The sequence below is a fragment of the Hyaena hyaena genome, unplaced genomic scaffold, assembly GCF_003009895.1.
Source record: "Hyaena hyaena isolate Hyena2069 unplaced genomic scaffold, ASM300989v1 scaffold_33, whole genome shotgun sequence".
Lineage (NCBI taxonomy): Eukaryota > Metazoa > Chordata > Mammalia > Carnivora > Hyaenidae > Hyaena > Hyaena hyaena.
Window position 1 is genome coordinate 3,530,274 of NW_024080666.1, and position 27,174 is coordinate 3,557,447.

Here is a 27,174-nt window from a genome sequence, read left to right on the forward strand (position 1 = left end):
GTTGGCTAGAACAAACAGTAAATACTTTCTAGCCTTGAGCTTTCTTTAAGGGGTACTAGGGTCATCCTCAGGGTGTGGCCTTCAGCTGTTAGAAACTGTGTTATCATTTAATATATATATATATATTTTTTTTTATTTATTTCTAGGAGAGAGAGAGAGAGAGACAGTGTGAGCAGGGGAGGGTCAGAGAGAGAGGGAGTCACAGACTGAAACAGGCTCCAGGCTCCGAGCTGGCAGTCAGCACAGAGCCCGACGCGGGGCTCGAACCCACGAACCGCGAGATCGTGACCTAAGCGAAAGTCGGACGCTTAACCGACTAAGCCACCCAGGCGCCCCGAAACTGTGTTATCATTTAATAGAGGGCTGGGAAAGTGGATGCAATCTTTTGTGTTGAGAGTCTAGTTTTTATAGGCTGAGGTTGAGGCCTCGTGGAGAAGAGGGCTCAGGAAAAGCCTGGCTAGTTTGATCAAGTAGAAAATGTTTCTCCCTGAGTACATGCCATTTCATTTAAGAATTTTAAAACATGTATTTGTCAAAGCCCCTGTTTCTTTATCTGTAAAATAGGAACATTAACATCCCATACAGCTCTGGGGAGCATCAGGTACAGTATATTTCAAAAAAAAATACAATGCAAGCCTCAAATGTCATTATCAACGTATGAGCCACATTAAAAAAAAGTAAACAGCAAAAGTTAATGTTAACAATTCACTTTATTTACCTAATATACTTAAAATATCATTTCAACACGTAATCAACATTCAAAAATGATCGAAAGACTTTACGTTCTTGTTTTCGTCCTACGTCTTTGAAATCTCGTGTGTGCAGTGTTTCACATTTTACAGCACCCCAACCGCGACCAGCCACTTTTCTAGTTTAGAGCAGCCACACGTGGCCGGCCACAGCCTGGACCACAGCCGGGACCTCACAGGTCTAGACAGCACAGCCGACCCGCCTCGTTGACGTGAACGCGGGGCGGGCCCTAACCTGATGGGGGCGGAGCTTCCGGGGGAGCGCGTTTGGGGCCTGCCCGGCTCCCGTAGGAGAGCGCCGGCCGTGGCGGCGCCACGTCCCCTGCGGCGGCGGGAGAAAGATCGGTTGGGCCTCGGGAGGCTCCGGGCGGCAATGGCCTTTACGTTATACTCGTTGCTGCAGGCGGCCCTGCTCTGCGTCAATGCCATCGCCGTGCTGCACGAAGAGCGCTTCCTCAAGAATAGTGAGTGAGGCCGCGGGGCCGAGCTGGCGGAGGGTGGCGGGCGGTGGCGGAGCCGGGGGGAAGCGATGCCGGGTCGGGCCGCGGGAGGGGCCCGGGTCGGGACCGACAGGAGGCCGAAGGCTTTACTTTTAGGGCCCTTCCATGAAGGGAGGAAGCCAAGCCGCTTCCGTCTCACAGTAAGTTTGAGCTCAGCAACGGGGTGAAGATTGTTTAACAGATACCCGCTGTGTGCCGGACCCCCGGGGTCGGGATGGGGAGGGATACAGAGAAGACCCAGGGATGCTCCTGGCTTCGGTTTGTTTCGGTTAGTAATGTAATGCACTCGTCTGTGATTGTTTTTAATGGTCAGAAACCGGGGTCTGAGGTTTTAGGTACAGAGAGAGGGGCGTGGCTCATTTTGGAGTGTGGGTAATTAGAAGAATGAAGTGATTGAGGACCATAGGGTCCCTGGCCTTTGAGGATAGGAAGACAGGGACAGTTGTTCGGTTTATCAGGACATCCAGCTACCCACATTCCTAGAAAAGTTTATTTAGCACAGCGTATTGGATGCCTACAGTGTGTCAGGCCAGAATCTAAGAATATCAAGATGAAGACACAAGTATGTCCGTTAGTACCTCACAATACAGCGATTTCCATGCCATCCTGGGCAGGCCACTTTTTGCTGTATGAGGCAAAATTAAGACAGGATAGTGCGTGATGTACATCATTTGTCTGCACAAGTATACCAGATACACAAAGTATACCATCATTTGTCTGCAAGCATACCAAGTATGTCCGTGTAAATCACTGAAACTCAAGCCTATAAGCAAGATCGGTTCATTTATTCCTTCAGATTTGTTGAGCACAAATTATGTGCCGGGGGCCGTGAAATTAGGAGATGAGGTTACAGAAGTCACCTTGCCCTTCTGATGGAAGTTCATTTAAATTAAAATGAACAAGTAGTAATGACAAGTATGCAGAATATTATGCAAGGGAAATGCAAGGAAACGCTGACTTGTGAATCTTTGAAAGCTTGGTGGAGGAAGTGTATCTAACTCAAGATATGATAAGTGAGTAAGCGTTAATTAAGTGAAGGTGAAAGGTTGGGACAGGTTGGGAGAATGAGGAATAAAACTGGAGTGTGAAAACTGGGGCAGATGAAAGCGGGGTCTTACACAGAGTAGTGACATGACCAGATTTGTGTTATTTGCAAGATCTTTCTCACTGCAGCGTGGAGAACAGACTGACAGGGTAGAATAGTGGATGTGGGAAGCGCCATTTCAAACAGGGCAAGCAGAAACGGTGGGTATCACATCAGTTGAGTGAGTGTAATAACTGGCACTGGACGCCATGTACCAGGGTCTCTGAGGGTTAACTTGTGTAACCCTCGCAACAACCCTAGGAGATGGGTACTGTTTTCATCCCCACTTTACAGATGGGAAACCTAAAGTACAAAAGAGAGGAAGAAACTTTTCTCTGATCACACAGCTAGAAAGTGGCAGAGCTAGGATTCACGTTAGGCCTTCTGACTCAGAAGTTCATCTCCTCATTGGTATAGTTTTCAGAAAAGTAGAAAAGATCATATGGGGGGCTGAATTTTTCTCCCCCCAAAGATACATCGAAGTCCTAACTCTTGGTACCTGCGAAGATGACATTATTTGGAAATAGGGTCTTTGCAGGTGTGATTGAGAAGATCACACTGAATGAGGATGGCCCTAGATCCAATGGGGTGTCCATCTAAGGAGAGAGGTACATACAGGGGGAAGAAGGCCAAATGACGACAGAGGCAGAGATTGCAGTGATGTAGCTAGACACTAAAGAATGCCAGGGATTGCCAGTAACTATCAGAACCTGCAAGAGGCATAGATGAGAACATTCCTCGGGAACCGACTCTGCTAAACACCTTGGTTTTGGACTTCTGGTCCCCAGAACTGTGAGAAAATACATTTCTGTCGTGTAAAGCCATCCAGTTGGTGGCACTTTGTTTTGGTAGCCCGGGGACTAATACAAATCAGAAGATACTTTAAAAGTAGAAAAAGCAGAATTTCCGGTTTGGACATTGGGAAGGAGGGAGAGAAGAAAAAGTCCGAGGCAAAGATCTCTTGGTTTCCTGGCTTAAGCAACTGAGTGAAACATAGTACCTTTAGCAAGGTAGAGAGTATGGGAGGGAACATGAGGGCAGCAGTAGTGGGTAGGAAGGTGAAAAGATAATGAAATAAGTTTCGGACATGGTGAGTTTGAGATTTCTGTGAGAGAGGCAAGTGGAGATGTGGAATAGTCTGCTGGCGCGAAGTCTAGACAACAGAAGCACGAGCGTCCGAGGAGATCGCATTGGAGTCCATCACCCACAGATGAGGAATGAAGCCACGTAAAGAGGTGGAATTTCTCAGGGAAAAAATAGATTACAAAGAGATTTGGTGACCAGGACAGTCCCAGAATCTCTTCCAGTATTTAATGTTTAGGTAGAGATAGAAGAACTGACAGGGGAAGTTGATGAGTGAGCAAAACAAGAGAAATGGGAATAGCTAGGCAGTGGGTTTCACAGAAGCCAAGGAGCGTTTGAAGGGGAGGTGGTATGACAGTGGAATGTTCTGAGGGCTGGGATAAGGATGGAAGTGTGTCCTGGGCTTTCAGGGTAATAGAAGTCATTGGTGATTTTACACGACTGGATGTAACTGTGGATAAAATCCAAATTGGAATGTATCGAGGAGTGAGTGGAAAGTGATTAAATGGAGATCACCCTACCAAATACAATAGTAATGAAAAGCTTGAAATACTGCAAGAATTACCAAAATGTGACACCTCCAGAGACACAAAGTGAGCTGTTGGAAAAATGACACCATTAGACCTGCTTGACACAGGATTGCCACAAACCTCTAATTTGTAAAAAAACAAAAAAACACACACACAGTATCGGGGAAGTGAAATAAAGGGAAGCAATGAGACAAGGTGTGCCTGTATAAGGCTGTGTAAGTGGAAAGTGTACAATGGTCATTTGATACTCGGATATACTGCCAAATGCTTACCACGGTTAGTGTTTTTCACCTCACATCATTAGAATTTTTTGGTTGTGGTTGTGGTGGTAAGAACACTTAAAATTCACTCTCAATGCAACTTTCAGGTAGATGGTACAGTATTGTTAACCATAGTCACAGTGCTGTACGTTAGGTCTCTGGAACTTACTCATCTCATCTCTGGACCAGCAACTTCCTATTTCAACCCCTGGCAACCACCATAGTACTCTTGTTTCTGTGAAGTTGATGTTTTTAGATCCCACTGATAAGTGAGATAATACAATATTTGTCTTTGTCTTCACTTGCTGTAATACTGTTAGGATTTACTCATGTTGTCACAAATGGCAGCCTTCTCTTTTTTATGGCTGAATAATACTCCATTACACACACACACGCGCGCGCGCGCGCAGATGCACACGCACTACATTTCCTTTTCCCATTCATCCGTCAGTGGGCACCTAGGTTGTTTGTGGCTATTGTGAATAATGCTGCAGTGAACATGGGGGTACAGAGACCTCAAGATAGTGATTTCATCTCTTGGATAAATACTCAGAAGTGGGATTGCTGGATCATGTGATAGTTCTATTTTTGATTTTTTGAGGAACCTCCATACTGTTCTTCATTATGGCCGTACCCATTTACATTTCCATCAGCCATGCCCAAGGGTTCCCTTTTTCTATATCCTTGTCAGCATTTATTATCTCTTGTTCCCCAGCTCCCTGCATGCACCTACAGTTTGAGTGATTTTTGTTTGTTTTTGTTTTTTATTTTGATAGAGAGCATGTGAATGTGAGCAGGGGAGGAGCAGAGAGAGGGACAGAATTCCAAGCAAGCTCTGGTTAGCGCAGAGCCTGATGGGGGGCCTGAACCCACGAACCATGAAATCATGACCTGAGCTGAAATCAAGAGTCGGACACTTAACCAACTGAGCTACAGAAGCGTCCCCATCTCTTGTTGTTGTTGTTTTTTTTATAATGTCCATTCTGACAGGTGTGAAATGATAACCTCCTTGTGGTTTTGATTTGCATTTCTCTGATGATAAGTATGTTGAGCACCTTTTCATATACTTGTTGGCCATTTTTATGTCTTTGGAAAAATGTGTCTTCAAATCCTCTACTCATTTTTTTTTAAGTCTATTTATTTATTTTGTGAGAGAGAGCTTGTGATTCTCTCTCTCTCTCTACCCTTCCCCTGCTGTCTTTTCTTTCTCTCTCACTCTCTCTCAAAATAAACTTTAAAAAGATGACAATACTTAATATTATTGATGTACAGATTTAATGCAATGTCTAACAAAATTCCAGTTGGCTTTTTACAGAAACTGACATGTTGCTTCTAAAGGAAATGGACCCAGAATTGCCAAAATGATCTTGAAAGAGAATACGATGCCCAGACCTTACTCCAGGCCTGCATTTAAATTTTCCAGAAGTGAAGTTCAGCAGTGTCTTTTCCATAATTTCTGCAGGTGAAAATCACTGCTACAAAACTATTAGAATGGCCCAGAAATGTTAATACTTTGCCTCCTAGAACTTTGTCTTCATTTCCTCTTCTCTCCAGAAGTAGCACAGATATTTTATCTGAACATGTATTTTGAATATGGTCTAGAGCTAAGGAAAAACCCACATTGTCTTATCTTAAGTGAATATGCTGTTTTAAAATATTTAAGGGGTGCCTGGCTGCTAAGTCAGTAGAGCATAGGACTCTTGATCTCAGGGTCATGAGTTCAAGCCCTGCACTGGGCATGGAATCTACTCAAAAACAGCAATTCCTTTATTCAGGGGTCCCTGGCTGGCTCAGTCAGAGGACTGTGGGACTCAGTCGTGAGTTCGACCCCCATGCAATTACTACCAAAAAAACCCCTAAAAAACAAAACAACTTTAAAAATTAAATATCTAGAGAAACTATGGAAAGAGCCCAAATGTCCATCAATTAGTGAATGAATAAAGAAGATGTGGTATATATGCACAATGGAATATTACTTAGCGATCAAAAAGAATGCAATCTTGCCATTTGCAATGATGTGGATAGACTTAGAGTGTATTATGCTAAACAAAATAAGCCAGAGAAAGACAAATACCATATGATTTCACCCATATGTGGAATTTAAGAAACAAAACGGTGGAACACATGGGAAGGTGGGGGAAAGAGAAAGGGAAACAAACCATAAGAGACTCCGAATGATGGAGAACAACTGAGGGTTGATGGAAGGACGTGGGTGGGGGTGGGTTAGATGGGTGGTGGGTGTAAGGGGGTGCACTTGCTGTGATGAGCACTGGGTGTTGTAGATAAGTGACGAATCACTGGAATCCTCCTGAAACTAATACTGCACTGTATGTTAACTAACTAGAATTTGAGTAAAAATTTGACAAGATTTTTAAAAGTTAAATAGTAAAAGATAAAATATCTAAATAGGTTTTAAAATAGAATTTTGGAATAGAGGCTGAACATGTTCCTCAGTGGTTTGAAATCTTGAATCCTCTAACATCCATAGCCTTTAATGTAAAAGTCAGACTTAGTTGTGTGACTTACAGACTCACCATGTGTCCCTTCCTCCCTTTCCTTCCCCTTCCTTTACCCTTCTACAATATTTACCCCATGTGCCATTCTTACCATGGTGCCTCTCTTCTCTGCTGAGCCTTTATTCATACTTTCTCTGCCTTCAGTGACCTTGACTTATGTCAGACTGACATTTAAGGCACACCTCTGCCATTTGCCTCTCCCAGAAACCGTCACTGACCTATTCCATGGGCCGTAGCACGCTGCAGTTTCGTTCTGTCTTTTCCAGTAGGCTGATGACAGGGAGTCTCTCATTTTTACAATTCCATCAGTCAGTGAGTATTTTCCAAATAATTGAATAACGTTACCGTTATCATATTCTCACACTTCCTGATTTGAGAGCTCTATGTTTATTCAAATAGCTGAATCAGTATTTTGACTGTAGTGCCGAAAATGTGTTGTATCTTACAGTGTTCCACAATGACACAAATTCCCTTTTTGTACAAGAAAAAAAAGGACATTGTGCATTTTAACACCTGTCCAAATTATTTTTCTAAGTTTTTATTTATGGTGCCCAATATCTATGCATTTGACAAGGATTGTGTCCAGTAGGAGTTATAAGTGCTACAAAAGAAGCATTTCAGACGTGAAACATCATGAGTCCACTCTGGCTGCTGTAGCAGAATATCATAGACTGGGTGGCTTAAACAACAGAAATTTATTTTCTCACAGTTCTATAGGCTGGAAGCCTGAGACCAGGGTGCCAGCATGGTTGAGTTCTGATGTGGGTATCTTCCTGGCTTGCAGATGGCCGCCTTCTCACTCTGTCCTCACACGGGTAGGCACAGGTAGGGAGGGGAATCAGATCTCTTTCTTTCTCTCTTTTGGTAGACCACAGCCCTATCTGATTAGTGCCTTCACCTTATGATCCATTTAACCATAATTACCTCCTTAAGACCCCATCTCCACATAGGCTTCAACATATGAATGTAGGGGGAACACAATTCAGTCCATCACAGATTATTAACATTTATTATTAGGCATTTTGGTTCAGGGTTTAAATGACTGCTCCAATGTAATATTAAGAGTTTAGAGTAGCAAGAGCTATATGAGCCTATCTATATGTCTATAAATATATACTCCTGGAAAGCATTTGTTGAATTTCACCACAGATTAAATAGAAATTATTACATTGAGCTGAGAATTACATGGACCCAAGAGAGATTAATTCAAGTATACCAGATCATTTAGTTCAACATTGATCTTTTTGATCAAGGTAATTTTTTTTAATGTTTACTTACTTAGAGAGCAAAAGTTCTCCCTCTCTCTTTTCTCTCTCTCTCTCACACACACACATGCGTAGGTGAGGGGCAGAGGGAGAGGGAATGAGAGAATCCCATCAGACTCTGTGCTGTCAGCTCAGAGCCTGATGTGGGCTTGATCCCATCAACCTTGAGATCATGACCTGAGCCAAAATCGAGTTGGATGCTCAACCCAATGAACCACCCAGGCACCCTTTAATCAGGGTAATTTTTTAAAACATATGTTAGCAGAGTTCTCTGTGTAGTTTATTAAGTACTTTAACATCTGTGATAGCATTTGATTCACATGCAAACTTGGTGACATTGACAAAGTGAAGCACTCTCATCTTTTTTGCAGGTGGAAACTGATCTTAAGAGAGGCTGAGATTTGCCCAGGGTCAGCCAGCCCTCAACTCAGTAGCTAATACTTCTCTTCAGAATGTATTTAGTGGAGGGTTGTTGGCTGACTCTGGATGGATTGCTATTTTGTGATGAATTTTTGAAGTCTGGGCAGCAGAGGAACATGTTTGATGTTTGGGGTTTGCTAATAAGTAACTTTTTATATTCTGTTGCTAAAATTATGACAGCTGGCCAGTGTCCGCAGGTCTTATCATTTGTTCTTTTCCTGGCCCTCTAGCTATGGAAGTGTCGAGAGCTGTAGAATTAAACTTTCTCTTTAAAAAAAAAAAAAAGCAAAGCTCTTTAAAGCTTTGGCCAGTTTCCTTAGGAAAACAACAAGACTCCCTAGGTAGCAGTTGGAGAGAAAGCTATTCGTTAGAGTAAAAGTATAATCCGTAGCACCTGGTCTTTTACTTGTCACCCTTGTGTTTGTCCATAGAGTATCTATTTTTTTGTTCTGAAATAGTTTATTGTCAAGTTGGTTTCCATATAACACCCAGTGCGCATCCCCACAAGTGCCCTCCTCTATGCCCATCACCCCCCCCCTTCTCCCCCACCCCCATCAGCCCTCAGTTTGTTCTCAGCCTTCAAGAGTCTCTCATGGTTTGTCTCCCTCCTTCTCCCCCATTATTTTTCCCCTTCTTCTCCCCCATGGTCCTCCGTTAAGTTTCTCCTGATCCACCTATACATGCAAACATATGGTATCTGTCCTTCTCTGCCTGACTTACTTCGCTCAGCATAACACCCTCAAGTTCCATCCATGTTGCTACAAATGGTCAGATTTCATTCTTTCTCATTGCCATGCAGTATTCCATTGTATAGATAAGCCACATCTTCCTGATCCATTCATCAGTGGATGGACACTTAGGTTCTTTCCATGCTTCGCTCATTGTTGAGAGTGCTGCTATGCCCATAGAGTATGTAGACAGATGATTTACTCTCTCAACCCAAAATTTAGTTTTCGTTCTAGGGGCCTGAGGATAGAGACTAGGCTAAACTAGTCTGTTGGGATGAGTACTGGGTGTTATAGGAAAGATCAACTTGACAGTAAACTATAATAAAAAATAAATAAATAAAGCACTTTGTAAAACAACAACAAAAAAGTTAACTGATAACTTACTGTTTTTTAAAATTACCTTTGTTGTGCCCGAATCGCAAGTCCCAGAGACCTCCAAGGAGCCGGCACCGATGCAAGTACAAAAGGGTCTTTATTACAAGCTCGAGCAGGGGCTCACCAGCCTGCCAGTGTCATGGCAGCAAGGTGAAGCCAAGAACAATAGTGAACAGGGTTTTTAAGGAGTAAGGGATGGGGGTGTTACAGTACATGTAGCATCATCACATAAGCACCAATTACAATTACAGCTTTGACCATTCAGTATCTGTAAGGTGTTCATTACTTTTGGTGGGACCCAATCATGACTTTTGAGAATCCTTTGAAAATGACCAATTGTGAGGTGACTTCAAAGGGCCCACGTGGGGTTTAGACAAGCAGTGAGAAATTGGCTAGTTTGTATCTGCAGTTCCCAGTCTTGACCCAGACCACTGGAATGTTTTTTGATTAGCTGATCTGAGGGCGGTCCAAGGATGGCTTTAGCCTTGAACAGTCTGAGGCTTTTCCTGGGACTGGGACTGGGGCTACGTGCAGCCTGAGGTTTCTCTTAATGGAGGACTTAATTTTTGGCTGTTCACCTTCATGCTGATGCTTAAAACGTACTCCTAGTATTGTAGAGTTTTATGCAGTTTTGTTGAAGAACAGAGTTATTCAGTGTTGGAAAAAATATTTTTTTCCAGTAGTCAATCGTCTCATTATGTAAAACCTATAGTCAAATAACTTTTGGAACATATCTAAAGGAAAAAATATAGTTGGAAATTTTGTCTCTTCTAATAAAAATTGGGTGCATGGAAACAAGTCCTTTTTACCTAGATCTAAGAGATTGTGGCTGTGGGTGCACAGGATTGATAATTTTAGTAATGATAACTTCCAAAAGGCAAGTGAAGGAAATGAAATCAACAATACCATTTAAAACTGGTTTTATTTTATTATTATTTTGTTAATATAATTTATTGTCAGGTTGGCTAACATACAGTGTATATCCAGTGAGCCCTTGGTTTCAGGGTTAGAGTCCTGTGATTTAACGATTCATCTTTAAGCTGGTTTTAAAATGTGATTTTAAATATTCAAAGTAACCCCTGAATGAAGCCTCTCTACTTGTAGACTCTGTCCCTGCCCTCAGGGGGACATGTCTGGAGAGGAAGCTCTAATTGCAGAGGGGTTTCATCCCTCCTCAACCTGAGCTTCATTTCTTAAAAGCAATTATTTTCAACTCTTCCAAGTTTTGACTCACTGGCTTACCACTGTGGAAGGGTTTTTAGTATAATTATACCATCAGCAGCACATTTGTTCTTGTGCGAGCGCAGGTACACACACATTTCCCCTCCCCCATCTCTCCTATTTCCAACCAATTATTGGTGATATCAGTATTCCATATTTACATTACTATCACTGAATATAGGTCACAGCTGAACTATAAAAAAGCAATGATGTCATTCTTCTAGGTTTTTTTTCGTGGTTTGGTTATAGGAACCTAGATTGGAACTAATTTTTCTTCAGAGTTTTTTTCATAGACATTGTTTCACTTAATTTTCCAATTTCTAGTTGTGCTGTCATTCTGTTTCCTGATTCTTTGTAGAACCTGAGTTGTCTCTCTGAAAGCCTTTGGAGTGTCTCTTTATCTTCAGAGGTCTGAGATTGTACAATACTGTGACGTGTGTGCCTCCCCCACCCCGCCACTTTGGGCTGTTCTCTGATTGGGCCCTTTTGGCCTAAAGAAAAGCTCGTGTCCTTTAGTTCTGTAATATTTTAATATTTCTTCCTGTCTGGTTGTTCTTCTGTCTGGAATTCCAGTTACTTTGACAGGTTATACTCTTTCTGTTAGCCTTGTTTACTAGGTTTTCTCAACATAGTTTATCAACCTCTTGAGCTTCTTATGCTAACATGACAAGAACAAAAGCTCAGCTTTGATTCCTTAATATTCCTTTTTATGGCATCCTGTTCTTGTTTCATAGGACCAAGAGCTTTACTCTCTATAGATGTTCAGTTTTAAAAATGTGTTTTGGGGTGCCTGCATGGCTTAGTTGGTAGAGCATGTGACTCTTGGTCTTAAAGTTGTGAGTTTGAGCCCCACATTGGGCATAGAGATTACTTTAAAATAAAAAACTAAACCAGCCACTTTAATAAGTAAATACAGACCTAGTAAAAGTGTTTCATTTTACTTCTTCCATTGTCTCTTCCTCAGGCTCCTTTTCTGTTTTTTTTTTTTTTTTTAACTTTTTAAAAATGTTTTATTTATTTCTAAGAGAGAGAGAGAGACAGACAGCATGAACAGGGGAGGGTCAGAGAGAGAGGGAGATACAGAATCTGAAGCAAGTTCCAGGCTCTGAGCTAGCTGTCAGCACAGAGCCCGATGCAGGGCTCGAACCCACGAACCATGAGATCATGACCTGAGCTGAAGTCGGATGCTTAACCGACTGAGCCACCCAGGTGCCCCTCTCCTTTCCTGTTTTTGTTCTCTTTCCATGTTAAAGATTGTTTTTCTTTTTGACGGTTCATTTTTAAGTGTAAGGCTCAGAGCGGCTCATCAGAAGCCATGGCTGTGGTTGAGGCTTATTTACTGGTGGGCCTCCCTGGTGTTTGAGGTTGTCTGTTGAGAATACCCACCCCACCCCCAGATGTCAGTCTCTGAAGTCTTGGGCAGCTGGTCAATTACCAGAGCGATTTTTCTAACTTCCTGCCTGCAGAATGTAAGTGTTACGTGATTAGAGCTGAGCAGGGGAAATGAACAAGAGTCTGACACTCTGGGGTGCAGTTTTCGTTCCCTCCGCTCACACTGGGTATCCCCACTCCAGAGCTTCTGTGGTTCTCTGCTGAAAGTAAACCTCTGCTCTTTGATGGGGTGAGTGGCGCGCTTTTCCGTCAGGTCAGTCCGGGAAGGAGGCGGAAGGGCAGGGGCCGCTAACTGCTCCTGTGTAGTTTCAGTGAGTCCTCTTTCTCCTTCTGTTGTCTACACTGACGCTTAAGGTTTCTCTCACCTTCCCAGGGTCTCCGTCTTAGCACCATTCACCTCAGTGTTTTATTGCGCACCCCCTGCAGGGTTTAGGTGTCTAGCTTTCTCCTAGACTCAGTTACCCTTCTTCATTTGTTTTCTATTGTTCAAATTTTGATTGACATCTCTTGGCTGGAAAATTCTTTCTTGTTAGACTTTAGTCTTTATTGTCATTTTTAGTAGAGTTTCAGGTGAAAGCTAAGATAAAAGTATGTATCCATTGATAAGGTTCAGGTTCAGGTCCTGCTTACCCTAAAATCTGACACCTTGGCAATTCTGAGTATCTGAAGCTGAAGGAGTCTGAGAGAATGGCAGACGCAGGAAGGTCACTGCCCCCTCTGCTCCCGCCTTGCCCTCTTTTCTCAAAGCAGGAGCTTAGTCTCCCATGTGAAAGGTACCTCCCTGTACCAGGAGACATCCTTGTCACCAGAGAGGAGGGCTGTATCAACAGACCTTGTTACTTTCCCAACATTTATTACCCCCACTCTCCACTCAAACTCCTTTGTCTTATCAGTTCTTTACAAATGTATTGTTTCTTTGTCTCAAAAGTTTCCTGCTCTGGTCACTTCTTTGAAGTGACTGAAGCCTTCTCTAGAGGCTCCCTAGTGCATGTAAGAAGTTAGTAAGAGTATATGCTTTTCTCCTGTTTGTTTTTATCAGTTTGATTTTCAGACATAGCCAGGGACCCCAGGAGGGCCAGGGTTAACTTTTTCCTCCCTGACCCCATCATGCTGAACCAGAAGCACACTGCTTTTTCATTGTGCAGAGCTGTCACAGAGGCTTCTGTTAAGTCCCTTTTCCCAGCCATGCTGCTTTCACATAGAAATGTTCCTGTAGCATTTATGCAGGTGGGACACATACCGCTGATGGTGGGTGGTCATTCTGTGTGTCTTGTGTGTCTGCAGAGTCTAATATACCATTTTGCTACACTGTAAGGTGAAGGCTGGTACCACAGTTTGAACTTAAATTACAAAAAGAGGATTGCCATTCCGTGGCGAATGCTGGCTGAGCTGCTGGAAGAGTGAGACAGTTATTTGGAAGGAAGACATTGTAGTAAAATTCGTAATACATTAAAAGCAAATGCTGGGAAAGCAGCCTAAGTATACTCGCTAGCTGGAGAGAGCACATCCGAAAGTAGGAGGGTACTGTTGTCCAGGCAAGATGCAGGTATATCTTCTAAAATTATTTTTAGCTTGGGTAGATATATACATTTAATATTGGAGGATTTGCCCCCCTCCCATAAAGCTATGTTGGAGTGGTGTGTTCATGTTTTAACTCACTGTGTCATAAAAATTAAGAAATAGAGTTCTCTGGAAGTCTTAGTCTGTGGTCCTAGAATTTAACCTAACTTCACCTTGTCCCAGATTAACTCCGTCTACTAGAATTCACTTCAGTTCTACAAATGTTTACTGAGTACTCGCTGTGGGGTGGGGGTGCAGGAGAGTGGGAAGGTGAAGAAAATATAAATTTAGTCCCTGTCTTCCAGGGTCTAATGAGACACACTTGAAAACAACTAACCAAGAAGGAGAACAGAGTCACCATTTTCAGTGGGCTATTTGGGGAGCAAAGAGAAAGAAGGTTTATTACGATATGAGAAGGATGTAGGAAAGGCCCTGACCCCGAAGTCAGACCTAGATTCAGAAACTGTCTTTAACATGTACCACAGTTAGGAGGCATTGAGTGACGAATACTTGGAGTGTAGTGGTGAGGTATAGGGCAAGAATGTCAGTTTAAGGAGTTTGAACTTTATTCAGTAGGCAGTGGGAATCATCACATGATTGTGAGGTGGAAAGACCTGACCCTTTAAGGGAGAAAACTCACAGGGCTAAGACAGCTAGATTACAGAGGTGTCTGTTGAAAGAGTCCTGCAAGAGATAGTAGAGTCTGACTGTTAACTACTGTGATGGTGTTTGTAACCATGGGAGCCCAACAAAGAGTAACCTCCCTGTGGACTGGGAAGACTGTCAGCACAACCCGAGCGAGGCCTTGAAGGGAAAGGGCTAGTCAGAACACATCAGCTGTGTTGTGAACTTGATTTTTAAATTAGTTTTACCCTACAACATATCTCAGTGTTGATGTGACACAAAAAAGCAAGCAACCATTTTTTAACCTTTATTTCAACCAAATAGAAATTGATTAAATGAACTACAGTCTTGTTACCTGAGACTTGGTTCTTTTGTGTATGAAATAAAGACCGTCTTCAAGATGAAGGGCAAACCTGTCAGGAATTAAGCCCTATAGTCATAGGAGATAGAAAATAATGTAAGATGTGAAAAGTGGGCCTGAAATGTGGACGAGAGAAGGACAGCTTGTGGAAAGGAGGACTTGTGGGTCTTCAGAAGAACGTATGACAACAAAGAACTAGCAGGTAAAGGAAAAAATAATGTATAATATTAGGAAAATGATGCAGAAGAAGGTAAAAGACTCATTTACAGAGAATAAGTGGGGGTAGTGGGCTCATTTCCTCAGCTCAGAATTGAGAAATGAGGAGAGTGATGGAGGGGAAAAGACGTGCGCCCACTGGTGGGATGGAGCACAGCTCTCAAGAAGCCTAAGCAAGCCACGACCCCAGGTAGTGTCCCTTAACATTTCCTCAAGTAATGTAGCTGGTACGTCTCAGCCACAACATTTTCATGCTGATAATTGTGTTGGATCTTAGAAATTCTGAATTGAGCTAATTAACTATTGAGTTTAACAGTATGCCTTGCTTTTCAGTTCTGACCTGAAAAATGTTTTGTTTAAAAAAGGAGGAAAGGGGCGCCTGGATGGCTTAGTTGGTTAAGCGTCTGACTTCGGCTCAGGTCATGATCTCACAGCTCTGTGCTGACAGCTCAGAGCCTGGAGCCTACTTTGGATTCTGTGTCTCCCTCTCCCTTTCCTATCCCCTGCTTGTGTTCTCTCCTGTCTCAAAAATAAATATTAAAAAAATTTTTTTTAAAGGAGGAAAAAAACCAGTCATGGTGTCACAGCAATCATTTTCACTGAATTAAATGCCATGGAATAATTTAGACCTTATAAATATATAAAGTGCTGTATAACTTTATATATATATATATAAAGTTTTAATCATATATATATGATTTTATAGTACTTTATAAAATCAAAGTAGAAATGAAATAAGATTGTTGCTGCTATCAAAAAGTAGAAAATATACTCTACAATATTTAATCAGTACTGTGTAACTTTTAAGTGAGATGACTTTATAGTTTATGTCTTTAACAAAGACTCAAGTTCATTTTTTGGAAGATGACTAATGAGGGAGCAAGGTGAGTGCATAATAAATTTTAACACAGCTAATCATTTTTATATCATGCAGTTGGCTGGGGAACAGACCAGGGAATTGGTGGATTCGGAGAGGAGCCAGGAATTAAATCTCAGCTAATGAACCTTATTCGATCTGTAAGAACTGTGATGAGAGGTAAGAAGAAAAACTAGTGAAACACTCTAAAGTTTTAATTTTGTGGTTTAAGTAGCAAAGCTTCTGAGTGTGAACATCATCACATACTGTTTTTGTGGCGAATTTTTTTCTAATTAGCCTGTCTTTACTGTTTAGAAGCTGCTGGTTTTTTTCTTAGTTCTCTCATTTCTGTCTAAACCACCTGATGCAAATGGAATGTTCAGTGGTAGAATCTGTTCACATGACCTGTGAAACCTGTTCCAGACCTGAAAGCAGTGGTCTCGCCTTTTGGAAATTCTTTTGCTTCAAGTAGTAGAGTCATCTAGAGTCATAGAAGACTTTTGAGGGAAGAACAGAAGTCCCGTATCTGCCATTCTTTTGGAAATTATTTTAGTGCAACTGAAGAAAGAAGGGTTCAAACTTTTTATTTAAAACCATTAAAATTAGGGCCTTCTCTCTCTCCCTCTTTTGATCACAACTTTGGATAGAATGTTAAATAAGTTCACTGTCAATTTAGCGGTGAAACGGGGTACGTGGCTGATTCAGTCAGAGGAGGTGCGACTCTTGCTCTCAGGGTCATGAGTTCAAGCCACATGGCAGGTGTAAAGAATAATTAAATAAAACTTAAGAAATTTAGTGGTGAAACTGGAGTATTCTTTGCTCTTTTTTTGTTGTTTGTTAGAGAGAGAGAGAAAGAAAGAGAGCGTGAGCGAGCAGAGGAGGGGTAGAAGGAGAGGGAGAGAATCTCAAGCAGGCTCCACGCCCAGTACTACCCAAATTGGAGGCCCACTCAGAGTGAAGCTGGATTTCACAACATGTGAGATCATGACCCGAACTGAAATCAAGAATTGGATGCTTAACCGACTGAACCACCCAGGCTCCCCGTGCTCTTTATTTGTAATGTCAAATGTCACAGCCATATGGGTCTACTTCTCCCTGGGTTCCGCTGTGCTTCTGTGTTCCAGCATTGCACCAGCACTGTTCACAGCTGCTTCATACTGCTCGAGTTGCACCAGGTGCCCCTTACCCCAGTCACCCAAGCCCTCTCTAAAGTTTAGGATCTTATAATCCAGTGCATGTTCCTTTGTTAATAACTATTTGCAACATGATTATGAATGACATTGATAGATATTTTCATCCTTCCTGGCTGCTAGTAACAATTAGTTTTCTTTTGCAATTTTCTTCATAATAACAAACTTTTTTTTTCTTTGCAGTGCCATTGATAATAATAAACTCAGTTGCAATTGTATTACTTTTATTATTTGGATGAAGAACAGTGGGAGAAATGGAGACTCAGAAGAAGAAATGCCAGCAGAAGTTACTACTTCGGTCATTATTGGAATAGCCATGTCTTAGCTGGTTGTCCTTGCACTTGACAAAAATGTAAACCTGACAATAAAACCAGAGTCCCTGTTTATCTGATTTTTTACAAATGTTGCATTTATAATTTCATTATAAAAACTTAGGTCATCAAAGGCAGTAACTATCCAGGATTGGAATACATTTGATTGCTAACTGTTAATAAAAGTTCATGCTATGGTAAAGATTGTTAAAAGAGTAAAGGGCTGTCACTTATATGTTTATAGAGATTTTTCTCTCACTTCTCAGGGATAAATTTTTTTCAGTGTTCTGAAGTTCCTTGTGACTTGGCTATGATGTGAGAGTGATTATCTTCCTACAAAAAATTTAAAGGTTTTTTTAAAAGTGATCACTGCAGATAAAATGATAATTAGTAGGTAATTTGAGTAATTTTACTTTGAACTCTTTATTTTGTCTGTATATCATCTTGGCTATAACAAATTCAAATTTATGGAACTATTGAGCAATACTCTCTGATTTCAGGGAGAATTCTAATTTTGTAAGTCAGATAGTCACACGATGATGTGTTTTTAAGTTCTTTTCATGCGTTTGTTATTTTATTAATTGGCCTGAATGATGAGAACAGACCACGTCTACAGATTTCCATTGGTAGGAAAATCTGTGTAAAAATGTCTATGCCCTTTTTTCAGTAATGACTTATTTTTTAAATCTGCATAAATATTAGGCTGCAAGAGCAATCCTGAACGATCACAATTAAACTATGCTATATAAGACTATTATGAAGTATTTGCCTCTCCCTCAAATTATCACGTTTTCATTTTTTGGAGTAGCACATTAAGGGGTATAATTCTTTATTCTGTCTGTCAATATAGATTCATGCTAGATAAATTTTTTGTTTTGTTTTTATGTCTTAGACCATCCCATATTTGCTCATCCCATAATACAGTTTTACGCAGGAAGGTTAAAACTATGTAAATGGTTTTTCTGGAAATTCTTTATTATGATAGTTTAAAGGGACAGAATGCCATCTTTGTTTGTAGGAGAACATTTGTAAATAAAGTTAAATTTCCAAGTCAAGCATTTGTTTTTTGTACCTTACCTGTCAGTGTTAACTGAATCTCATTTTGTGTGTGACACTTGTTTTATACTTGCTTTGCTGTAAAATCACTGAGCAAAGACTTAATGAAAGTAAATATCACAGTCACTTTTTTTCCTTCAGTGAATTAACTGAATTGCTGATTGCACCAAAGAGACTCATGAGCAAGTGTTATTCCATGACCTAAGTTACCTCTAGAACTTTGGAGCAGGTATTAAATGCCTGTTTGTTTGTCCTGCCTGAGTTAGATGATCTTTGGGCCGAAAGGCTTGCAGCTGAACCAGAGAGATGTACCTGGGATTCTTAGTTGATTATCTAGCTCATGTGAGGAGCTAACATATTTGGCATTTAGAGACAGTGGTCTTTTGGCCTTACAAAGATCGATGCAGGAGTCCAAATTTAAGCCACTGAACAGATTCAAAAGATGTAGTTAATTGAGAGCACCCCCAGGCTATATGGAATGAAAAAAGAGACCTTGGCCTGATGCCATTTCTCATGGAAAACTTTACAGCACACATTCCTGCTCATTTAGTGGCAGGGCACTGCCCGAGGTCACAGTCCGTCAGAGAGCAGTCACAGCAGGGCAGGATCAGAGTATTCTGTAGCAAAGTGGTTCTGAGGAAAGTGAAACACTGAACATCAAAATATTTCATCTCTGAAGGCCACTTAACACAATTCTAGCTTCAGTGCCCTGGAAGGCAGGTCTGTAAGTGATCACAGGTTAGCCCTGGTTTCCCAAGAGCAGCTGTGATTCAGTAACCATAGTATCTCATTTAGTTGACAGTAACTTCAGTGTCTACTTGCCTGCCCAAATCCTCTCCCTTAGCTATTCGCAGTATTAGCCATTGGTGATCATTCAAGACTCCAAATATCCATGTTTATGGTCCTTATGTATTCCCTGTGTCTGTACACTTCTGAACCATCATGAAGGATTTTGGCTCAAGTATATAGATGTCAGCCAAATTCATACCCTAGACCTTAAGCGCAGTGGTTTCCAAATTTTGATTGTTAATGGTAGAACCAGATTCCAAAAGGGAGAACACAACCGTAATGCTCCACTATCTAAAACAAATGAGAGCATTTTCTAGCTGAAGCAGGGTTAGGGCCTAAAGGCCTACTGTTCATCCTCCTCTACTCTTCATCCTCCATCCTACTCTTCATCCGTCCTAAGTTAGCACTTCCACAAAACGTTGGTTAAAACATTGATTAAAAAGTATCTTTTAAAAAGTCCCTATTTTAGATAGAGTAGGCAATGTGATCTGTGGTCTATAGGTATCTTCTGTCACTTGAGTGTATATGTACTTAACGAAATGACTTGAGAGAAAGCAGTATGTATTTGAATAGTAAAAAGAGTGGGAAGCAGGATATTGGTAATATGCCAAACAAAACCTTTTATCATAAGACAAATTTCCTAAGACCTCAGTTGTTTTCAGTTGCTTCATCTGCAAAATTGGTCAATAACTATTTCAGAACAGAAATCTGCTCCAAATGATGTATATGTGTATACCTTTTCCAGGTCCCTAACCTTTGACTCTAGATGTACCTCAACCAAAGAGATGTTATCCTGAAGTAAATGTTTTCAGTGAAATAAATCACTTTCTGAGTGTCTCATAGTTTCAAAGTTATTACCAATAATAAAATTTTGATACTAAGCAAAATGGGGAATTATTTTTTGCTAACATTTTCCTTGGCCCTTGATTGGTCATTAGATGCCAGTCATTGTGAAAACATTCTGTGCAAGGACCTGGGACACATAGTGGGCAGTGTCCAAGGGTACTGATCAAGGTGAGTTTTGGAATCCTATTTTTGTTTCAATTCTGTCACTGCCTTTTTTTTTTTTTAATGTTTTATTTATTTCTGAGAGAGAGTGTGAGTAGGGGAGGGTCAGAGAGAGAGGGAGACACAGAATCTGAAACAGCTTCAGACCCTGAGCTGTATGTCAGCACAGAGCCCGACGCGGGGCTCGAACCCATCAACCATGATCATGACCTGGACTGAAGTCAGACGCTTAACCGACTAAGCCACCCAGGTGCCCCTGTCACTGCCTTCCCTCCCCCATTGGGGTTTTGCACCATCTTTTTCTTTTCCAAATCCAGTCCTTCACTTTTTCTTTTGTCAATAACTGAAAATGTTTTTTCATTATTGAAGTATAGTTGACATAGAATGTTACTACTTTCAGGTGTACAACATAGTGATTTGATGGTTCTATATATTATGCAATGCTCACCCCCTTAAGTGTAGTTACCATCTGTTTAGATATCCCATCCCTTCTTTACTCCTCTTGCCCTTTGTCAAGAAAAATTATTTGAACCTTTTGAGGAGGAAGCCATTAGTCCTGTTCAATTCCACATTCTAGTGAATGGACTGCATTATTTGTATTACTGAATCGCCCAAGCCCGAAACTTAGTAATTATCTTGAAGCCCTCCTCTCCTCTGCCAGTTTAATCTGTCAACAATTTCTGTTTTACCTCCTAAAGATCTCTTGAATGTTGTCTGCTTTGTTTCCCCACATTTTAGTTTAAGCACCTCTTTTGTGGCCCTGCAGGAGCTTCTTACCTGGTCTTACATATGTCTGGCCCCTCTCCCATCTGTCCTCCATACTGCAGCCAGAGTTAGCATTTAAAAAAATGCAAGTCATTCCCCCACCGCCCTGAGATAAAACTAGGTAAAAACTAGAGATACTTAATCTTGAACACATTTATTACATAATAAACAGACAATTTCATTAGCTAATCTTTAGGAAATGATTCCATAAGCTTATATAAGGAAGGAAATATTAGGAAAATTGGTTCAGATTATGTTACTCCATAATTCATGAATAAGAAAATACCTTTCATAATTTAGTGTTATAAAAATTAATTTATAATACCAAAATAATGTTGGCACAATATTTTGGTTTGTTAAAAAACCAGGGTTAAATTTATTTACTTTTTTTCAGGAATGGAATTTAGTGATTCATCTCTTACATATAACACCAGTGCTCACCCCAACAAGTGCCCTCCTTAATGCCCCTCACTCGTTTAGCCCATCCTGCCACCCAACACCTGCCAGCAACCCTGTTTTTTTCTCTGTAAGAGTCTCTTGTGGCTTGTCTTCCTCTGTTTTTATATTACTTTTGCTTCCTTTTTGCTTTGTGTCTTAAATTCCACGAGTGAAGTCATATGATATTTGTCTTTCTCTGACTTATTTCACTTAGCATAATACACTAATTCCATCCATATTGTAGCAAATGGCAAGATTTTATTCTTTTTGGTTGCCAAGTAATATTCCATTGTGTATATATACCACATCTTTACTCGTCAGTCATTGGACATCTGGGCTCTTTCCATACTTTGGCTGTTGTCATGTGCCCCTTTGAAGCAGCACTCTTCTATTTTTTGGATAAATACCTGGTAGTGCAATTGCTGGAGTCATAGGGTAGGGTCATAGGGTAGTTTGATTTTAGTTTTTTGAAGAACCTCCATACTGTGTTCCGGAGTGGCTGCGCCAGTTTGCATTTCCACCAGCAGTACAAAAGTGTTCCTCTTTCTCTGCATCCTCGCCAACATCTGCTGTTGCCTGAATTGTTAATTTTAGCCATTCTGACAGGTGTGAGGTGGTATCACACTGTGGTTTTGATTTGTATTTCCTTGATAATGAGTGACGTTGAACATTTTTTCATGTGTGTTAGCCATCTGGATGTCTTCTTTGGAAAACTGTCTATTCATGTCTTTTGTCCATTTCTTCACTGGGTTGTTTGTGTTTTTGGATGTTGAGTTTGATAAGTTCTTTTTTACATTTTTTTTAATGTTTAGTGTGTGCGTGTGAGAGAGAGAGAGAGAGACACACAGAATCTGAAGCAGGCTCCAGGCTCTGAGCTGTCAGCACAGAGCCTGAGCAGACCTCAAACTCAGGAACTGTGAGACTGTGATGTGAGCCTAAATTGGACGCTTAACCAACTGAGCCACCCAGGTTCCCTGAGTTTGATAAGTTCTGTATAGGTTTTGGATACCCTTTATCTGATAAGGCATTTGCAAATATCCCTTCCCATTCTGTTGGTTGCCTTTTAGTTTTGCCAATTGTTTCCTTTGCTGTGCAGAAGCTTTTTATCTTGATGAGGTCTCAATAATTCATTTTTTGCTTTTTTTCCCCTTACCTCCAAAGACATGTCCATGTCGAGTAAGAAGTTGCTACGGACAAGGTCAAAGAAATCTTTCTCCTCAAATATTTTGATGGCTTCCTGTCTTACGTTTAGGTTTTTTCATCCATTTTGAACTTATTTTTCTGTATGCTGTGAGAAAGTAGGCCAGGTTCAACCTGCATGTCACTGTCCAATTTCCTCAATACCATTTCCTGAAGAGACTGCCATTTTTCCATTGGATATTCTTTCCTGCTTTGTCAAAGATTAGTTGGGGCGCCTGGGTGGCTTAGTCAGTTAAGCGTCCGACTTTCGCTTAGGTCATGATCTCGCGTTTCATGGGTTCGGGCCCCGCGTCGGGCTCTGTGCTGACTGCCAGCTCAGAGCCTGGAGCCTGTTTCAGTCTGTGACTCCCTCTCTCTCTGACCCTCCCCTGCTCACGCCGTGTGTCTCTCTCTCTCCTAGAAATAAAAAAAAAAAAAAAAAAAAAATTAGTTGGCCCACATTTGTCCATTTCTGGGTTCTCTATTCTGTTCCATTTATCTATGTGTCTGTTTTTGTGCCAGTACCATACTGTCTTGATGATTACAGCTTTATAATACAGCTTGAAATCTGGAATTGTGATCCTTCCAGCTTTGGTTTTCTTTTTCAGGATTGCTTTGGGTAGGTTCCATACAAATTTTAGGATTGTTTGTTCTAGCTCTGTGAAGAATGCTGGTGTCATTTTGGTAGGGAGTGCATTGAATATGTTGTAGATTACTTTGGGTCGCTTCAACAAGAAAAATGCAAGTCTTAATATTACCCACTTGCTAGAAAACCTTCAGTGCTGTTTTAATCTGGTTGTGGCCCTTCGTTCTCAAGGGTAAACTAGGAAATTTCCTTCAAGTATGCTCTCACATAGAAAATAGATTTAACAAATATGACTAAGACAAAAACAACTCCCAGACTCAGTTAAGAGGAAAACACTTTGCAAAACAAAGTGTTCTAGTCCACAATATGGCTGACTGCAGCACTGGACAGCGGGGATGTTGGATGGGTTCTGGCAGCACGAGTCCCTAGTCAAAGGATTCCAGAGTGTGTCCTATTATGTTAGACTGCCCCAGAAAGTCTTTCATTTAGTCCTTTTCATAGAGATTGCAAAGGATGATCAACTGCACTGAAGAGTTTAATTTGAATCAAAGGCAGCAATGAGAAAGTAGAGCCTCCTAACGTGCACGGGAGGGGAACAGTGAGGGAGATAGTTCCATGCACCTCAAGGTATTGCTCCCCTAGGGACGACAGGCAAAGCCTGAGGAAGCTCTCCAGTGAGAGGCAGGGAGAGTTGACCGCGTAAGGTTTCGGAAAAGTTGATGCAAGAAAAGAGAAACCTCGCTGCCTAAAGTGGTTATAGACAGCTACAAGTGCCAGATTCTATTCAAGTAACAAAGCAGTAAATAACTTCGGAGACCGGGTACTTCAAGTAAAGTATCAAGAAGATGACTTCGGATATCCCTAGAGAATGGGCAAGAAGTACTGGAGCGAGGTAGGGTGGCTGCAAAGAAAGGTACTCAATAACTTGTTTCACCATTGGTGCTGTAGGACACAGCTGCTGAGCAACGGCAGAGGTTTTTGTCTCCCCTCTTGCATCTGCGGCTAGCTAGCCGCGCCCTTGAGAGAGCGGGTCTGAAGAACTACTTCCCTCCCCCACCCCCGGAAGGTGCTGAAGGAGCAGGACTACATGCCTGAGTGGGCATCCTAAACGGTTAGGGTGCTGCTGACGGACGGGGCGGAGTTGGATGGAGAGAGGAGGAACTTCCGGTGCGACCCTCGGCCCAATTTCCGGTGTCCAGCGGCCTCTTCCCAGGCACCCTGGGCTTGTCTCGAGGACGCTGCGGACGGCGGGGTTGTGCGGACGTTTCTGGTAAAGGTGCCTTTGGCGAGGACGGCGTGCGGAGCAGGGGTGAGGAGCCTCTCTGGGACGAGCGACCACCCGCCCACGCGGAGGCTGCATTTCTTTATAAGGGATTGGGAGACACACCGGTTGTGTCCCTAGACCGCTCCCTCCTAGGCCTCGGACTAACCCCCGCGCGCGTTCCGTAAGGACGGCCCTACCCCTTCGGGCGGGGGCGGGACCACGCGTGCGCGCTGCGCTGTTCCCGGCACTTAGTCCGGGTCGCGAGGTCGTGGGGCAGTCCGTCGCCCTGGGGCACATCGCGAGTATGGTGTGGTAGCCGTTCTTCACAACGTGCCCCTGAATTGTATTTCGAAGCTAGCGTCCCTTCGGTCAGTCTAGCCAGGTCCTGGATTTTGCACTGGGGGACCAGTCAGGAGGGGCTTTTCCATCCAAGAGATGGAGGGAATCGCAGTTATTAGTGCTGATAGACCCTTATTCTTGGAATCCTTCCAGTTAGTGACCGGGATTCATGAGTTAATTCACGGGTCTGTATTGAGCCGTCTGTAGTGCAGCGGAAAAGGAACTCAGCCCCTTTCCTCACAGACCTTAACAGTTTGGACCGAGTGATAAGTGAGATAACAGGAGCCCGCTGGGAGCCCTTGGCACAGCCCTGGGAGAGGAGTCGGACCCAGGACTGCCGGAGGAAACGATGCCAGTCTGAGACCTGTGTACTGCAGGAGTTGGCCAGGGAAAAGGACGTAGGGGACCACGGGTGGAAGAAGTCAGGGAACAAAAGTGGCTCCAGACAAAAGTCCAGCGATGAGGGAGGTAAAATGTAGGCCTTGTGGCCGACCTCAGTGCGGGGGAACTATGATGTGGGAGTAGACAAGGAAGCTGGAGAGGTAAACCAGGCCTCTGCGCACCAGTGTTTATTGTTCAGACTTTATCCTGAGGGCCGGGCAGATCAACTGGAAGATTAAGTGGATAGTGACTGTTTAATAGTATCTTTATTGAATGCATACAGTGGCTCCAGACTTTTCTACTGGAAGTACAGAGGGAAGAAAAGAGAATTCGTAATCCCTGGGTGGGGGTGGGAGGGCAGCTATGAGGCGTATTCTGAGAAGCCACAACCTCCCAGTAGAAAATTGTTGATTGAAGTCTGGTTTAAATATTTATACAAGATTTGAATGGTATACCAAAGTGTAAAATATTTATATGGTATAAAATATTTTTTCAAATGTTCAAGTTATTCTAATGCTTTACAAGCTTGCCTCACATGTATCCTGTGATTTTTGTACTTCTTGATACATCCATTATGTACCCTCCCCTCCCCCAGATTCACAACCCAGCCTTTCTATGTGAGGAACACTGTTCACAGTACATGTATTACTTTCTTTAATTGCCCCTTCAACCATTACAGGTGGGTGTAATCTTTCTACTTAAGCAGTGGTAGAAACTGAGGCTGAGAGGTTAAGAAAATTGCCCAAGTTCACACAGCTAGTGAGCTGATATTTAAACCTTCACTGCATTACTTCGCTTCAGGGAATGGATTTGGGGTGGAGATAAGGAGAAGATATGAAGCAGAGACTACATTTAGGAAGTTGTTGAAAGAGGCTAGATGAGAGGCGATTTCAAAACTAAGATAGTTTGAGTAACGATGAAGAAAAGCAAGTAGATTCAAAGAAGCAGAACTGATCTGGCTGCATCCAGGTTACTGGGGTTGCCATTCACTCACTCACAAGGATTGTAGGAAAAAGAGCAGCTGTGAGGGTAACAGGATTGAGATGCACCACGATATTCAAAGGGAGCTGGCCTTCTGAAGTATCTTGCAGAGTTCCTTTTGGCCTGAGAGAGAATTTACTTTTCTTCTTTGCATTGAATATGTGCCTTTCATTCATTGGTTATGACTTTCCAAGGTATGTCCCCTATAACCTGTTCAAACTATGGGAGATGGTGGGACATGGACCCAAGATAAACAAAAAAACCCCACGGGACTGCTTCTGAAGCCTTTACAATTCTTTTGGAGGCCACACATATATTTTACAGTTATATTTTAGCAAACACTAACTCATAGTTCAAGTAACAAGTATGACCAAGGTTCAGAGGGGGTCATGGCATAGGAGGTCAAGGCCTATCCCGGGACGAACTGAGGAGGAATATTTTGAGGTTTGAGTGGGGCACCTCAGCGTTTTTCTTCTAGGCCTGAGTCAATCATTGTCAAATACGTAATGCTCCAGAGAGAGCATTTTAGAGTTTAAAAGGCCTGTTCTGTGGAACCGATGAAAGCAAAAACATAGGCTTTTTAAATACTGTGGTTAACACTAAGCCTATGTGGATGCTTCTGCAAGGATTAAAATGGTCAGTATTTATTATGACCATCTGCTGGCTCTAGTTGTACAGGTATTTTTTTTTTAACAATACAATTCTTTTGTTGTTTATCTGGTCTTGTTTATATTTTATTAAGTATTATATGTCTCCCATAAAAGGTGAGTTTTAAGAAGCAACTTTAGGTTCCTCTGTGTATAAAAAAGTGAATGTTTTGTCTTTATTTTGTGTAGCCTTACTTTTTGTGCTGCAGTGTATTTTAAATTAAAGAATCCTTTAATTATTATGCATCCAAATGGAATAGGAACAGTCAGGTCTTTTGACTGGCAGTTTGCTCTGACAGACAGGTTATAGTTGGTGCTGTTGTTGATTTAATTCTCCATTTTCTGTCACAATCAAGTTCAGAAGCAGAATAATGTATAAGACTGTTATAAAAAGACAAATTTACAGTTAATGTTGATTAGCCTGAACTGTTAATATTTTTTTTTCTCTTTTTGTGTGTCTCTGAGCACCTTTTTTTTTTTTTTTTTTTTTTAAACCCCAG

At 41.8% G+C, this 27,174-nt stretch overlaps 2 protein-coding genes across 4 annotated transcripts in view; both read left to right on the plus strand.

Annotated features, from left to right (window-relative positions):
• Positions 1-1,021: 1,021 nt before the first annotated feature.
• IER3IP1 (immediate early response 3 interacting protein 1) lies at positions 1,022-18,296 on the plus strand. Its single transcript, XM_039228849.1, has 3 exons — positions 1,022-1,213; positions 15,819-15,920; positions 17,114-18,296. Exons 1-3 carry the CDS (start codon positions 1,123-1,125, stop codon positions 17,167-17,169), a joined length of 249 nt encoding a protein of 82 aa, XP_039084780.1. The 5' UTR covers positions 1,022-1,122; the 3' UTR covers positions 17,170-18,296.
• A 5,954-nt stretch (positions 18,297-24,250) lies between these two features.
• The window catches only part of HDHD2 (haloacid dehalogenase like hydrolase domain containing 2), a 36,291-nt gene continuing 33,367 nt past the window's right edge, over positions 24,251-27,174 (plus strand). Inside the window, exon 1 of one of the 3 annotated variants that reach the window (XM_039228847.1) lies at positions 24,251-24,332. The gene's annotated coding sequence lies outside the window, so the exon portion shown is untranslated. Of the gene's footprint in view, positions 24,372-24,608; positions 24,695-27,174 lie in introns of those variants that run through there. The other 2 variants (XM_039228846.1, XM_039228848.1) reach the window with 2 other exon arrangements.